Source organism: Nipponia nippon, unplaced genomic scaffold, assembly GCF_047370975.1.
Source record: "Nipponia nippon isolate SJK-2023a ecotype South Korea unplaced genomic scaffold, ASM4737097v1 scaffold_29, whole genome shotgun sequence".
Taxonomy (NCBI): domain Eukaryota; kingdom Metazoa; phylum Chordata; class Aves; order Pelecaniformes; family Threskiornithidae; genus Nipponia; species Nipponia nippon.
In genome coordinates, this window is record NW_028262346.1 from 343,412 (window position 1) to 359,037 (window position 15,626).

The 15,626-nt window shown below is 45.6% G+C and overlaps 1 protein-coding gene across 1 annotated transcript; it reads left to right on the forward strand.

Moving 5' to 3' along the window:
• The first annotated feature begins 519 nt into the window (after positions 1 to 519).
• LOC104021225 (phospholipase A2 inhibitor gamma subunit B) lies at positions 520 to 4,678 on the forward strand. The gene is made up of 4 exons (XM_009474774.2): positions 520 to 700; positions 1,879 to 2,028; positions 2,170 to 2,310; positions 4,298 to 4,678. Exons 1-4 carry the CDS (start codon positions 520 to 522, stop codon positions 4,519 to 4,521), a joined length of 696 nt encoding a protein of 231 aa, XP_009473049.2. The 3' UTR covers positions 4,522 to 4,678.
• The last annotated feature ends 10,948 nt before the right edge of the window (positions 4,679 to 15,626 follow it).

The window sequence follows — 15,626 nt, forward strand, 5'->3', positions numbered from 1 at the left end:
ATAAACATTTTATTCCTTTCTAAGTGTTTCCTGCTGACTGATATGCTGGTCTGCTTAAGATGTTCCAGCAGGCAGTTGGTAAAGCGGTTTACCCTAATGCCTACAAAGAGATATGCCATTCCCCAGTTTGTATATAGCACAGTCAATAACTGCTGGCAGATCCTTGATCCCCAGACCTTTGGGTGAACCTGTTCACTGCAAAGAGAGAATTTGGGGCCTGGGAATCCAGGGACACCTGAATGCCTACCAGAACGGATGGGCATGCTTTCCTTAGTAACCACAGGAAAATCAAGCATATGTCATCTTATAAGAGACAAGGGAAGCTGACTGGGTATTGGTGGTTAAAATGTAAAATGCTATCCCAAAATGGCTTCCCCTCACTTGCCCAAATTCAAGTTCATACTAAAATAAATAATAATAGAAATAATAAAAAAGAACACACAAATTGAGCAATGAAACAGGGAAAATAAAGGAAGCGGAATGTGAAAAATGCTGATCAAATGCTGAAGCAAAACATCGATGAAAGGGGAAGTGAGATCCTTCATGACTGCTACCCAGGAATGCGTCCTCCTTCTTTCCCCAGGGACCTCCCTTCAGTGTGAGGTTTGTCACAGCATAGGAAAAAGCTGCTCTGGCCCCATGAAAACCTGTAGTGGTGGTGAAGATACCTGCGGCATCATTCTGCACGAGGTCGTGATAGGTAGGTAAGACATCCTATATGGCTGTATGCGGGCGTGGCTTTCGAAGTGGGGCTGGGGGACAGGTCTCTCTCCCCACCTCTGCTACTGGGCTTATGGCGAGTCCTTGGATAAGCTGTTCATTTTCCTTTTCACTGACAGAGGACCCAGAGATCAGGATGGTTCGGGATGGGAAAAGCTCTCTACTCCTCTATCTCAAGCCGTATTTTCCTACTGGGAGGGCTTGGTTCTTAGTTGTAGAGGGGAGGACCTAGGCAGCATACTGGGAGGAGGCATTGACTTTTAATTCTGGCTGAGGTGAGTAGTTGGGTCAAGAGGCTGGACCGTGAAGGACACAAGGTTGCTGGCATCTAGAAGTGAGGGTGCACTGGCCATGGGTGGAAGGAGAAACTGGCCTGCATCTGACTCCATTCCTCAAGCCGGGAAGGGGACACCAGGCAGCCTGGTGGCACCACCAAGGCTGAGCTATCACCATGTCCCCATGGTTGATAAGCCAAAGATGGGTGCTGAACCTTGACATAACTGCACACTTGGTTGTGTTAGTGGCATGGCCTCAGTCATTGCCCAGCTTCAGTAATGTAGCTGTTGGATTTTAGACTGGAGGTTATCTCATATCCTACCAGCTTTGGTGCTGGTAGCTCCAGTGCATGTCTTCCCTCTGCTTGTGCAAAGCCACCTTTCATCCTCACAGCGCTGGCAGGACCTCAGTAGATTGCAATGTAACTGATCTGCCCCCCTGTTACACCTTTTGAGTTTGGTTCATGGGAAAGACTAGACTTGTGATAGACTCTGTGCTCTGCAGTCTGTGCATGAAGAAGCATGGGCTGTGGGTCAGAGGCGCGTGGGTCACCCCATAAGCTCTGTGGCTGAGGCATTCTGGCTAAGGTGAACATCTGCAACAAGGCCAGCTGACTGTGAGGAGTCGTGGTGTCCTCCTGCCATTAAACACAACATGGAGAAGGAGAAATTCCTCACTAGTGTCTCAGATGTGATGGCACCCTCATTCCTCTGAGGGGATCACCAGGATCACTGGTGCTGCTTCTGGGGTGGTTCCACTGTCCCCAGATCCTTCTCAGGCTCCAGGATGGCTGCTTAGCAGTTGCTGCTGTAGGAACTAATGGGAGGGGAAGGGAGTTACCTTGTGGTTAATGACTTGGTGCTGTCTTCCACTTCATTATAGGGGGGATGGTAATCCCTTCGTCCATCAAGTCCTGCCTGTCATCCAGCATTTGCCAGCTTGGTCCTATCACCATGAACTACGGGAAGGTAAAAGAAAGGAGCCACTTGGCTTGCTGTACGGGCGACAACTGTCGAACAATCTCTGTCTCGTGTAAGCTCCCTTTTTCCTTACACCCTGTCTCCTCTCTGTCTGCCCCGACCTGAGGTGAGGCTTTCCTGGCTAAGCCATCACCTGGCCTGTTCCTCTCCTTCCCTCATTAAAACCAATGACGGCCCATCTCTTTCCTTCCAGTGCCACCAGAGGACAATGTGCCCAATGGATACCAGTGTCCTGCCTGCTACAGCGTGGACTCCTTTCAGTGTGGTAACGAAACTGTAAACTGCACTGGATTCGAAACCCAGTGTGTTGACCTTGCTGGGTTAGTGAATTCTGGTAACTGCCTTTTATTTGGGTCTGTCTTTCATCTTTTTGGTTAAATGGGTGAAAGCAGTCTAAGACGAAGCTTCATAGAGAAATAAAAATGGGCAAAAAATGTGAAGGAAAAAAGAGGAAGAGACACGGAACTGAAAGGGAACATGCTTAAAGCTGATAAAAGGGCAGTGGTGGTTTTTTCTTCCTCCTTCCCCATCATGCACAGATAACTGTTGGGATTCTTCATAGCATGGCATAACTGAGGCCAGGAGCAGAACTGGACTCCTGAAGCAATCATCTGATACATGGGCATGTAATCTGATCAAGACCCTGAACCTGCTGGCCTCAGCAAGGGTGCATGAGGATGAATCTGGATTTAAACCAGTTGCCTACTTAGTGGAGGTTCAACTGAAACTAATACAGAGCCATTGGCTTTCTCATGAGATGACACCGGCCTCTGGGGATGAGACACTGTTTGTTGTAGTGATGCCTCTGCTCCTAGAGAGCCAGGGACAGGTCCCTCCCCATGAACGCTGCAGCTGAGCCTTTGGGGTATTCAAAGATCTTCCCTGTGAGGGAACTCCAGCCTTTGAACAGCTGGAGTCACCAGCAGCACGTAATGCTCTCCTACAGAAATCTTTTTCCCACCTCAGGAGCTGTAATTAGAGAGAGGAAAGTAGACAGCAAGCTCCCTGGTCACTCCCCTTTCCTCCCCTGCCACAGGTAAAAAGACTTCCACGTTTCATGGCAGTCCCACCTGTGCTCCAGCAGGCAGGAAAAATAACATGGAAATTAAGGGCAGTGACACCTGCTGTAGAAGCAGACTGGAAAAAAATTATCTTGTGTATGGTTATGGATGAAGTTTCTCTGAGTTGATAATATTGCCAGGTGATGATGCCTGAAGGTCTTTGCTATACACTTTAAAGATGTGTTGTCCAAACCCTGCATTGTGTTTCATGAGTTTTTTCTCAGATGTTTCACAGAAACAACATGAAGGAAAACAAGCATTTTCTTAGTTATAGCAATGGAAATAGAGTGGTACAATTAATTCAGTGTACCACTGAAATAAAAATGCTCCTAACTTGTCTTGCTTTGATTGATCGGCCACTGTAAATAGAGGAGACCTGTGTGGTATGATGAGTTGTGCAGAGGAAACAGATGTGTAGGGGAGCAAAGGAAGATGAGGAACTAATGAAGCACCCTTATACGTTATTTGTATTTGAGACAAGAACATCCAGCAGAATATTCCAGACCTCCATAGCCTGTGTAGCAGAGAAACACGAACAGTGTGAACAAAAGCAAGCAGCGGGAGCAAGAATATCTGAATGGGGAGTTAGCCACCTAGCACCTTCTTAGGTCTCCTTCTCAGGTAGATGCTCCAGTGTTGGTAAAGGACAAGTTCAGGTTTCAGGCTCTCCCTCAATGGGCCTGTGAGCAGCGTTTCTCTGTTGGTTTGCCTAAATCCTGTAAGGCCTTAGACAATGGACTTATTTGAATAAATGGCTCAGCCTGTAATGTCTTTGAGACTTCTCACCCCCATGTCAAATTTGGCTGAGAGAGAGTCATCCAGTTCAAATGTCATGAGAGGGTCAGAAAGAGGAGATAATGAACACTTGGAGTACTGTCACACAGTCCTTGTTTCTTTAGGAAGCTAGGCAAGATTTGAACAGAAGAATCTTTAAATTAGAGAAAGAAACTATTTAAAAGCTTTTCAATTTTTAAATTTAAAATGTTTAGATTTTAAAAAAATAGTATTTATTTAGCAGAATGAAAGAAAAGACAAACCCTAAACCCTTTGTATTTCAAGTCAACCAAGGTGATCTTGTTGCTTCTTCAAATTCTTTCAGGGGATGAGAACAGACAGGAATGGGTTGGTGGGTTTGGAGCCAACTGGATGTAAGGAATAGGCAGTTCTTGGGGTGGAAATGGGGACCTCATTGGCCAGGGACGGAACAGCTATGGAGACTGGTTCCCTTGATGCATGGCATGTACTTCCTCTCCTGTGTAGGTGGACTGTCTCTGAAAGCTGCCATGAAGGGTTGCACCACTATTTCTGAATGCAGTATTGTAGGAGATGGAAAAAACAATCTGGGAATGATGGACATAAAGTTAAGGCAGTTCCAATGCAAACCAGCTTCTGCTTTGGCCAGACTGAGTTCTGGGTTTGCCCCTCCGGACACCTTCTTCCTCCCTGTCCTGTCAGGATTCATCTTGGGGAAAGTACTTTTCTGACTCACTCTACTACCGGGTTAAGCAAAGCCCATGACAAGCTACAGCAGTGGTTTGCACCGAGTCCTGTTTGCTGTGGCTTCTCCTGTGTGGGGAATTTGTTTTCAGTTTAGCTCTTCTTCTTTTATAATTTCGCAGAATAAAGACAGTACTTACACTTCTTTTGTTTCATCATTGATTTAATCTGATTTAAAGCTTCATAGGTCCGATGATTGTGGTTGATTTCGTGCAATGTTCTCTGAGTGCTTTGTCCACACTGGGACTACAGGAGACTGCGCTAGGTGACTGTACACTGCACAGGCAACAGGAGCTCTCAAGACAGCTTTAGAGTCTACATCCACTGTCTCAGGATAAGTGATAAGTTTCAAAGCCACTTTTCCAGGCTCTGAAAAGGACTGGAGGTGAGTTCCTGAGAGGTTCATTCTGATTAGAGAGGTAGCTTGCCCCTTTTCCCCTCCCTTGTATCCTATTTGTCCATGGTAGGAGGAGTACCTCAGCTCAGAGGGCTGCTTGTGGCCTCTGGCCAGCCCTGAAGTAGTCTCCATTTCGGAGAAGAGTCAGTGAGCCTTTGCTACAAGCAAACTGCCTCTGGCAAGAGCCTTTCTCCTTGTGGTTGTTCTTCTTGCCTTACCAGACACTCTCCCATTCTATCTTAGGTTTCATGATTATCTGGAATAAATGTTTACCTTAGGAAGGTTTAATTTCATAAAAGAGGCAGTTTTCTATGGTGACAGGCTGCTGGGAGCCCAAGTAATGGGAAGCTTTAGCCCAATGCCTATTTCCCTTCTGTTGGCAAAACTACACCCATAGCTGGTATAGCCTCCCCTCTTCTACATTCACCACCACCTGGCTATTCTGCTCCAGCCACTGCCTGCCCTAATGGGTCTCCTCCGGTTGGTCCCACACAAAGGCGCTGAAGAAAAACAGCACATCAGGCAGCATTGCTGTACATGGGGGGTTGTATGGGCTGTGGGCAAAAGGATAAAGCAGTGGGAGCTCTGGGAGATGCTGGGGTGTAGAGTGTAGGAGGGGTGTTAGCAAACTTCAATGTTTCACTATGCATCTGTTCCCAGATGAATGGCCCATTTTTGGAGCAGGCTACAGGATTATTAAGCAAAGTGCATGATTGTGTCTATCCTTAATAGCCCTGGCTCACAGTGCAAGTGTGCTGTGTTTTGGACATAGAGTTACAGTGATCAAGCAATGCCGTTTTATCTCCTAGTTCAACGCTGTGGCAGAAAGTACTATGGAAAGCCTTAGCTGTTAAAATCAGACCATAATGTGTGGCAGTAGTGAGATGACTACACCTACATGTGTAAGCATGAATATATATGTGATCAGCTTTTAACTTGCAGCATGGGGACTGAATGTTCTTGTAATTTCTGTCTCCCCCAGACTTTCTCTTCTACCCAAACAGGCTGAAACACCTTTCTTTCTAGTATTCCCACCAAATTATTTGGGAGAGAATTTCACATTATCTATTATAATAAAGGGGTGTGGGTCTGAGAGTGAAAATTAATTTTTGGAGTGAACTGATAATACAGATTTAATGCAGGGAAAAGAGTCTGGTTAGGCTCAGTTAATTATTTGCAGAGGCTGTGCAATTACAGTGTGTATGTTAGGGAATACAGCTCCCCCTTCATGGTGTAGCAATAGACTGATACTGCAGCGACCCACTCGTTCAGCATTTTTCCAGATCTGATAACACAGTGGAATTAAAAAAAATCTCTATCTATCTATACAAGTACATTATCTCTGAACACATCTCCTGCACGTTCATGCAGAACATTACATTACTGTCCATGGCACCCCCATGGCAGATCCCAATCTGTTTTGATGGCTCAACCCAGCACTTTCTGTTTGTTTCACTTTGACCTGTGATGTTATCACAGTAGAAAAGCTAAATGGATTTGTTCAGCCTGGTCAAGACTTGGGTGAGACATGTGTAGAGAGCCACCATGCTGGGGTGGTGTTTAGGGGAGGACAAGGAGGAGGAGAGCAGATAGCAATATTTCTGATAAGGGTTTGTGGTGCAGAGAGGAGAAGCAGCTCAATCTTGACCTCTAATTCAATGTTGTGGCAAAAAAAGCTGTTGCAATCTGTGGCTGTATAAACGGGGGAGTGATGAGTGGAAACAACCTTGCATCTCTATGACTGATACACTAGTGCTTGGTCCTGTTCCAGCATTCATATTTTTAAAGGCTATTAAAAATGGAAAGCGTGAAATAAAATGCCTTACAGTGAAAGTCTTCAGGAGCATAAACCTGTGATCTTACTGAAAAGAAGATAGAGAGGTGGCTTGTTTACAGGCCATAAACACAATTATATGGAAATGATAAGATCTTAAAGGGCACTTTTATACACGAGAGCACAGCAGAAACCTGACAAATCCAAAGAAGAAAAAGTCACACCATCACTGTGCACAGACCGCAACCATTAGAGCATAGGGGATCGTCAGCTTTTGATGTCTGCAAATCCAGCATGAAGGTCTTTCAGAAATGGATGCTTTGGTTGCAGACAAGTTATAGGCAGTTCAAGTAGAGCTGGTAGAAATGTGATAGATCGGGGTATGGAGGAAGGTGATGAAATGATGAGCTCTTCTGATCTCAAATCTGGCTCCTGGGGAGGGAGATGATGTTGGAGTGTGTTCAGATAAAAGCAACACAAAAGAGAGAAAAAAACCTGGTGGCGCCAATTTATAAAACCAAACAATGGGATCTCGGTATCTTGAGCAAGGAATGATGAATGAGCAACACTTGCTTCTAAGTATCTGCAGGGTGTGAACACCAGAGGAGAGGGCATCTCCAGCGATTCCCTGTAAAACAGCCACCATGGTGAACATGGGAAGCCCCATTGCTCGCAGGGTTTAATTGAGGATATGCAGCAGGGAGCAGCCCTGAGCTCATAGGATGTTGGGGAGGGGCAAGGAGAGATGTGGCCAAAACCCATCACAGTAAATGGAATGACTCCTGTTGATTTTAATGGACTTTGAACCAGGCCTTAGACACCAAACTGTGTTGTTTCCATCTGCAGTATCTCCTTATAATATATACAAACCCTACTCCTACACAGACGCACACATGCAGACATGTAAATACCAGATCTTCCCTTAGATCTTGCAGACACTTCAGCTACCAGGCATGCAAGATACAGATGCTCGCAGCCCTGGGTGTCTGGATGCTGCCTTCCTTACCTGCAATACTGACCATGTCAACAGCAGCTTTGATCTCCCCTTTCATAGAGCAAAGAGGTCTCAGACCCTTGTCTTCTCTCCCCAGATAGTGGACAATTAGCCCCCTGCTGTTCCTTCTCTCTTATCTGAAGTTTTGATTCTTTCCCAAAATGCTGAGCTGCCCAGAAAAGCGTGGTGGCAGCCAGAAAACCTGTTGGTGATCTGAGATAGGGAGATGGACGTACAGGAATTTTGCCCAACAGGCTGGTGATTTTGTAGGGTAGGGGAAGGTGAGGATTTGAGCTGTCATTTGGTGGACACAGCCCTGAGCTCTGTGGGTGGACTGGGGAGGAGCAGGGCAGGAGAAGCTGGCGAGAAGGGCGAAGCTGTGTCTGTGCAGCCACGCACCATGCAAGGCAGTTCTTATCAGATACTAAAACCCCTTAGCTCCTTCTCCCCAGCATATCTGAAGCTGGGAATTGTTTTTCTTCCACTTTTTGCGAAGTGTTCCTGCCCCCAGCAGTTTCACACCAGGAGCTCTGGACACTGGGACACAGTTTATCTGGCCAGAGCATGGCCTGGGACTGTATTTGCAAAGGAATGCAAAGTTGTTGCTGTGTTTCTTTTATATAATGACCAGAGCTCTTATAAGGAAGTTTGTCCAGCACCGTGCTCCAGCAGGTCCAGTAGGTATTTTGGGGATTACACTTCTTCAAAGGCAAAATGAAGACAAACAGTGAGTGAACAAGCAATCTTTGTTGCAGACAGGAAGAACATGTGCCCTGCTGCATAGCAGAGATTAAACAATTTTTCCTGCCTCTTTCAGGAAAGGACAGCAGGACTGCGGCCACCTGACCAAATGTGGGCTTCTGCAATGGGTAGGTGTCTCCATCTGAGCATGTCATCAAACTCCTGGGGTGACTGAGTCAATACAGCCCTTGGAGATCAGGTTCTCCATTCCAATCACACAGCAGGTTCCCATTTGTACTGAGAGGTCCACCACTGACAGAGGCACCTCCACTGTAGACACGCAACATTAGGTTTAAGGATCCCACCCCCAGGGTCCTGTCTTTTCCTTGGAGAACATATTTTACCTTAAAGCTGTGGAGCACAGAGAGCAAATGCTTCACAGCCCACTGCACTAAGGACTAGGCTGACCTTGTGTCAAAAGCTGCATGGTCTCATCTCCTAACTCCTTGGGCACCTCTACTGGATGAAAACCTGATCTTCCCAAACCTTCACACATATTTGCTCTTCTCTGGACTGCATATTGTGAAGAACAGCATTTGGTCCCCATCTCTATTGCTGCCACATGGAAGAAGCATCTCTCCCTCCCTATACATATCCGAACTGTGGTAGACCATCTTGTTCAGACTTATCAGACCTCTCATGCAGATGAGTGAATGAAAATAAAATCTTGGTGATCTTGGAATCACCTAACAAATCACTCCAAACAACCACACTAAGACTTACCAGTTATTAGGATGAGAGCTGATGTGCAAGTCAGTGCTGGGACTGGACACTTGGTTGCTGCCACTGGAGACACAGTTGTTCTGTTTCAGGACATTGCAGATCACAGGAAGGCAAAGTTTCCTTACACAGTTCACTGCCTCCCATGGTCACACCTCATGTCTGATTTTGTCTCCAGGGAACAAGCTCTTGGGCCTCCTGCCCAGAAACCTGTGTTGTTGCAGCGATGAATTCAGATTTTCTGCTCCAGAAGCATCAGGTAGGGAATATCAGATCATAGCACATGTTTTCCAAGCAGGTTTCTACTGGAGACCTCCTGGGATGGTGTGGCTTGCCAGAGAAAACATGAAAACTATTGGCAGCTGATTTCCAAGAGAGTAGCTGGTTGCAGGTATTGGGCTCTGTGCAGGTTGAAGGGAGCTGTGAGGTTACAACTGTAGGAAACTACAAAGCCTGTTGTGGCCCCCAGATGAGGACCCATCTCGTAGGGTTTGTTGGATCCAAAGGGGTTGATGCAATTTGGGAAGTAGCTTGTCACAGCCTATGCAAAATGTCTGGCTGGAAGCTTGGACTCAGTGGAGGAGCTTTTTCAAGCTGTAGGACCTGATTCCCCTCTGGAGAGATGGGAGCTTTAGCAGGTAGTGTTGCAGGATGCTAACCTATAGTAACAGTGTGAGGCTCAGGGTATGCTTAAGAAATAAGTCTTTTAATACGTGGTTGAGTTCCCTTACAATGTATCTGTAAAATGATGGATTTAAGACATTTTAATTGGTTGGTTTCCCCCTAGTTTTTCTTTGCTGTGTTACTGAGTCCATGGCCTACTACTCACATACAGTGACAGTGGTCTGACACACAGCGTTGCTGGCCAGGAGTTTTTCGAAGCGTGACTCAGTCTGCTTGGTCTAATACTGTAGCTGTGGCTTGATTTATCTGCCTTGTGGTCTCAAACTTTTATGGTTCACTCAAGAAATTTGCAGACATGAGTGTGGGAAACTCTTTTTTCCTAAATGGGACCTGAGATCGTCAATATTTGAATGATGACAAGAGGGGTGCTGTATGAAATTCATTATAGTATTACGAGATTCGTCCGATTACAGGAACTGACCATAATGCAAATTACGCACCAGAGCTGCTATAAACTGCCAAATCTACTAACAAGTACCATGTGCCATGCATGGCCCCAGACTGAAAGCACATGGTGCTTAAGACACTTATGACCTGCAGGAAATACAAAAGCAATGTACAGTAGAAGGAGACCTGGTCATTAACCAACATCATTCAAGTGTTACCAAGTCATTAACCAATGTCATTCCCCATTTCCAGCTTCTCTTCCCTCCCGTTTTTTGTAGAAGCTCCTGCCTGTGGGCTCTGTTCACATCTCCTAGTGATAAAGGTTAAAGGGTAAGCCATGACAGATAGCTGTGGAAACTCCTGGTTTGCATCCAGATGGCTGAAGTTCAGTTCCTACAGAAAACCCAACCAGTCTGGACCAGACCCAAATCATGCATCTTGCATATGTCTTTCTCATTCATTTTTCATGAAGAATTATTCTTGCTCCCAGTGTTTCATGACCCAGACTGTCCAGAGCGAGACTCCCACGCTGTTCAGGATAGTCCTGAGAAGGAGAAGGGGGGGATCAAAAGTTACTGGGCTCTGTGAGGCACATCCTCAGTGCACATCCATCCTCTTCCCTGCATTCACCCACCCTGGAACTCTGGTCGTGGCAGTTCCTCTCTCCGCAGCCCATCTGGGGCACATGAGGAACTACTCAACACTCCCTTTTCAGTAATTTACAGGAAGATGGTGTCTGCCGGGCAGTCTGCAGGGCCTGCTGGAGCACCGCAGCTATTTTTGGCACGGGCTCTTCATTTCCCTGCATCTAGAGATCCTGCTGCCACAGTCCCACCTCTGAAGCAAACCCTCTGTGGCTGAGTTGCACTGCCACAAAACCTCCAAATCCACATCAGTTCAGCTTTTCAGTTCCCCAAAGCCTCAACACAACCTATGGCAAAGAGCCAGAGTGAGAAGGGCTGTTTAAAATCCAGGCAGTTATGCTGGCGTAGGATTTCAGACTGAAATGAGAACTGACTGGCAGCTCAACATGGGGAAATAACGGGTAGGATACCTCTAAGAGAAACAGGGAAGAGAAAAATAGAAAAATTTTTTTTCTGAAAAGATGCTTTTCTTTTGTTATCGTTGGCAAATCTATGCGAAGGTTCATCCCTCTGTTTCTTGTGCTGTTTTGTGTCAGGACCTCCCTACCCATGTGGTTTTTAGCTGACTGCAACAAGTGCAGCTTTCTCAAGGAGGATTCTCTGGGAGGACATAGGCTGGCACCAGATTCACATTTTCCCTCTGCATTTTGGCTTTTGGCTTTCAATAACGGCTGGAGTTCTTCATCAAAACAGGAGGCCCACGAGGAAATTCAAAGAAAGAAATTGAGCTTTGATGCCCTGAACTGGACTATTCACCTCCTAGCTATTATGTAGATAGGCCTCAGTGACAGAAATGAAAATGAATAAAATAACTGGAATAAAATTCACTGGCAGGGGCAAATGCATGACATAAATCTGGAAAAAATCAAAATTTCAAACAAAAAAATCAGCCTGACAGAATATTTTCTGATGTGGCCTAGGCAGCTGGCAAATCTTGATGACATGTGCCTTAGTGAAAGGTCCCTTCCCTATTCTTATTCTGCTTTTTCTTATTGTGCTCTGGCTCAGTGCAGCAAAAGACTGTAATGGTAACTGCAGCAGATGCAGAGGGTGCAGCTTTCTAACATCATTTGGGCTGTCTCCTCTTCCAGCACTTCACAGAGTTGCTTTTCAAAAGACAAATGTTCAACACCTTCAGGAAAAAACACAGTAACCCAGAAGAATAGAGATGGAGGAACCTCAGGAATCATCAGAAATCACACCCTTTTGCAGTGCTGCAAGTTGTGATTCCTCTGGATTCAGTGGTTTTCTCTGGAGCTTCTCCAGAGAGCCGTCGGCCAGGGAAACCAGAGTTCCCAGGGGACCAGGTGGGCTCTCGAATGGGGTCACACTACACCTCCAGTGAGGCTACAATCTCTTGGCCCCTCATGGAGACAAACTCCCCAACCCAGTGCCTACTCAGTTACTCATGAACGAGGGGATTTCTATTTCTCTCAGCCATATCCTTTTCCTGCTTAGGAGCATGCACAATTTAGCAGCCACTTAGATGCTGTCTTTCAGCCTAGATTTCATTACTGCATTTCTTTTTGTTTTCTCCTTCTCCCTATTTGGCCTTTCTGGTAATTGCTCACACTTGCTTAAAATTAGCTTGAAGGGGACTTTAATGGGCCCAGCAGATCTGTTACAGGTTGCAGCAAGCATGACCTCACACTTGCACTGTATCCCTAAGGGATTTCTATTGATATCTGCAGGCTATCCTGTGCTAAATTAGTGTGTAAAGTCCACAGTAGTGCCATTTGACAGTATTTTTAAACCTGCTTACCTAGGGAAATGAAGCTTTGCATTTACTCTTTCTTCTCTATTTGTTCCTCCTTCCCCCACCATGTCCCCAAAAAGCTTTTGAACCCATAGTATGACTTGTACCATATTTTTCATCTAGTAAAAGATCTCCAAGATTTGAATTTGCTCACAGTTTTGTGAAAACTGGCAGCTGGGTAGAGTAGAATGATGCATGTTATTGCTGCTCCCTGCTCCCTCCCCACAGGCCAAAGGCAGAGTTCAGCACAATATACAATATATCCTGTGGTGCTGCTGCCTGTTGGCTGAGGAGCACTTATACCCTGGCTAACGAAGCAATGTAGGTATAGCTCCAAGCCAGCCAGCCACAGCACAGGACCCAGATCTCCAGCCAAACCAGTAGCAGATTCTGGAAGGAGCTGGGAGTATCATGGTGGAGGAGATTAGAGGGGAAGCTATAGGAAAGCCCACCTTATTAACTCCATCGGTCACAGAACAACTTGTATTTAATAGTGTCTTTTCCCCACAAGGCTAGGAATAGTTTACTTTTCTTCTCCATTTCCAGGCATAATTCCCATGTCCTTAGCAGGTCTGTCAGCTCTGGATTCTTAGATGCTACATTTGGTGCATGCAGCACGGTGCCAAAAGTGGTCATAGGCCACAGGAAAAAAGCCATAAAACTGGAGAAGTTGGTGTTTGCCAGGAGCTGTAATGAATTTATAGGAGGAGTGGAGGCAGGGGAGGAAGCTGGCTTCCACAGAGGTGCTGTAAATCTCCCATCCACATCCACTAATGCAGCTGATCCCCCACCTCCTTTTGCTGTTGTCTCTGGCTCCTATTGGAATCACTGCTTATCCACATGGGAATCAACTGGGAGACAGGCAGAAAACCAGAGGATTAGCAAGAGGAGAGTGAACACGTTTTGAAAGGTTAACATTGTGACCCTTCTTGGCATTGGATGCTGACCTGCTTTGAATATCTGACTGCTTCTTTTCTGCCTGAATGGCAATTGATCACTTTGAGAAATCTGCTCCAGCTCTGGACACGGGGCAGCTGGGAAATTATTTTCCTTTATTTGCTTCATTTGGGTCTACCCAGACGTTGCTGCACACCCTTGGGAGATTCCACTTATTTCTTATTGAGGGCATGGTGCAGTGTGTCAGCAAAAGGCATGCAGCTGCATTCCTTGTGCAGCAGGTGAATTTGCTTTGCAATCCTCAGGTCTGTTGGACATCATTGTGGATCAGACTGGGGGAAGTCCTGGGCAGGACATAAAGGTAAGCGGACAGTGGGAAGGGGTCATATTGCTATCTGTTGTAGCCAGTAAAGCGGAAGATGAGTCATCGTTTCCTTTCTTCCACAACAGAAAGTCTTGCTGTGTCACTTGCTGTTTTGCATGGCCTTCAGCTTAAGCAAATAAAATAGGTTTTGATATACCTGCTGACCAAAAGAGACTCTTCCTCTGGGCTGCTTGCTAGAATATGTGATGGGAATGAGGGGATATTTCCAGAAAAACTTCAGAGGGTTATCTTAAGTTGCAATGTACTATTGCGACTGGGAGGGACCTTGGAAACGATTAAAGCTCAATGGATCACTTGGGGGCAGGGTATTGTTTGACCAAATCTTACCATTTTATTGCAAGTTTAGTTTTTTAAAAATCTTTTTTTTAATCTGATTTGTGGAAATAGGTAGAAACATATGGGCATTTACATCTTTCTTGACTTGTGTTGCTTTCTCCTACATAGAAAATGAGTCTGAAACCAGCAGGATGCCTCCATTTTCTTGCAGTCCGTCTGTGCAGTCTGTCTGTTGTGGGCCTCTAACAAAGATACCCCTCCCACTTTTCCTTCCCCATATTCCCATTCTCCCCTGCCTATTTGAGAAAGGAGAGGCTGGAGTTGCTTTCTCCTTGTCCTTGGGAAATCAGGAATAGTCTTTGAAGGCTCTTGCATATGGTAGAGATGACTGGAAGTCATAGGTAGTTAACCCCCCAAAAATCTGAAATAATAAATTCCAACCCAAGTGACACTTTCCATTGTTGAATAATGTCTTAAAATGGGTAAACAGTCAGCTGCTGTGAGCACATATCAGTGAAGAACACTGCACTCTACAAACAGTGGTGAATCACCCTGTGAAACAGTGGAGAAGGCTGAAAATTATGTTTTAAAGTCAGGGTGGCTGAAAAGTTTTGAATTCCCACACTACACTTTCCCATCAAAAAGTGAAATGCTCTCAGAATGAACATTTTTCTTGGGTAAAAATTTATTTCAGCAGAAGTTTGGCACAAGGAAATTTAAACTAAGTAACTTTTTTGGATCAGCTTGACAATAAAATCTGCGTCGATTCAAGCCTCCACAGCTTCTAGCAAGAATCATTTCAGGCTATTCTTGTCTCTGTTGCTACTTATCAGCTGGGCTTCTTGAATGGGTGACATGTCACCGTGGTTTCTACCTCTGCCTGGATGGTGGCAATGAGTTTTGGGAGATGAGGAGGTTTCTGTGTCACTTTCTGGACTTTTCAGGTGGTTCTGGTGATGCTCAGTCTGACCCTTGCACCCACGGGGAGGTTGCAAAGTTGCAGCAGACAGAGATCAGGAAACACTTGAGGATGATGTGATTAGCATAACAGTGAGAAACATGTTTCTCTCCTTCTTTCCAAGCTGTGGATCTTGCTGGAGAGGTGTTGCAAGCCACACCTGGAGTTCTTCAGTCAGAATTACCTTCTCAAAGAAGGACTCTAACCCTGAACCGACTGTAGGTGGGTCAAAGACAGCGAGACTGTGCACTCCTCTGGGTGTAAGTAAGCGGTCCCTTCCTCACCGGTTATTTCAGCTCACAGCTCTTTGAAAGGAATATGAGTTTGTGAAAAAGATCAGTTTGGATAAATTAAGGGCTAAACTGACAGCCAAAGAAGCAATGGGGGCATGTGTATGTGTATGGGAACAAGCTGGGAGTAGGTGATATATTTGTTTAAGGTCATGCCTGGAAAAGGCCCAGCAAGTGCATTTTGAATAG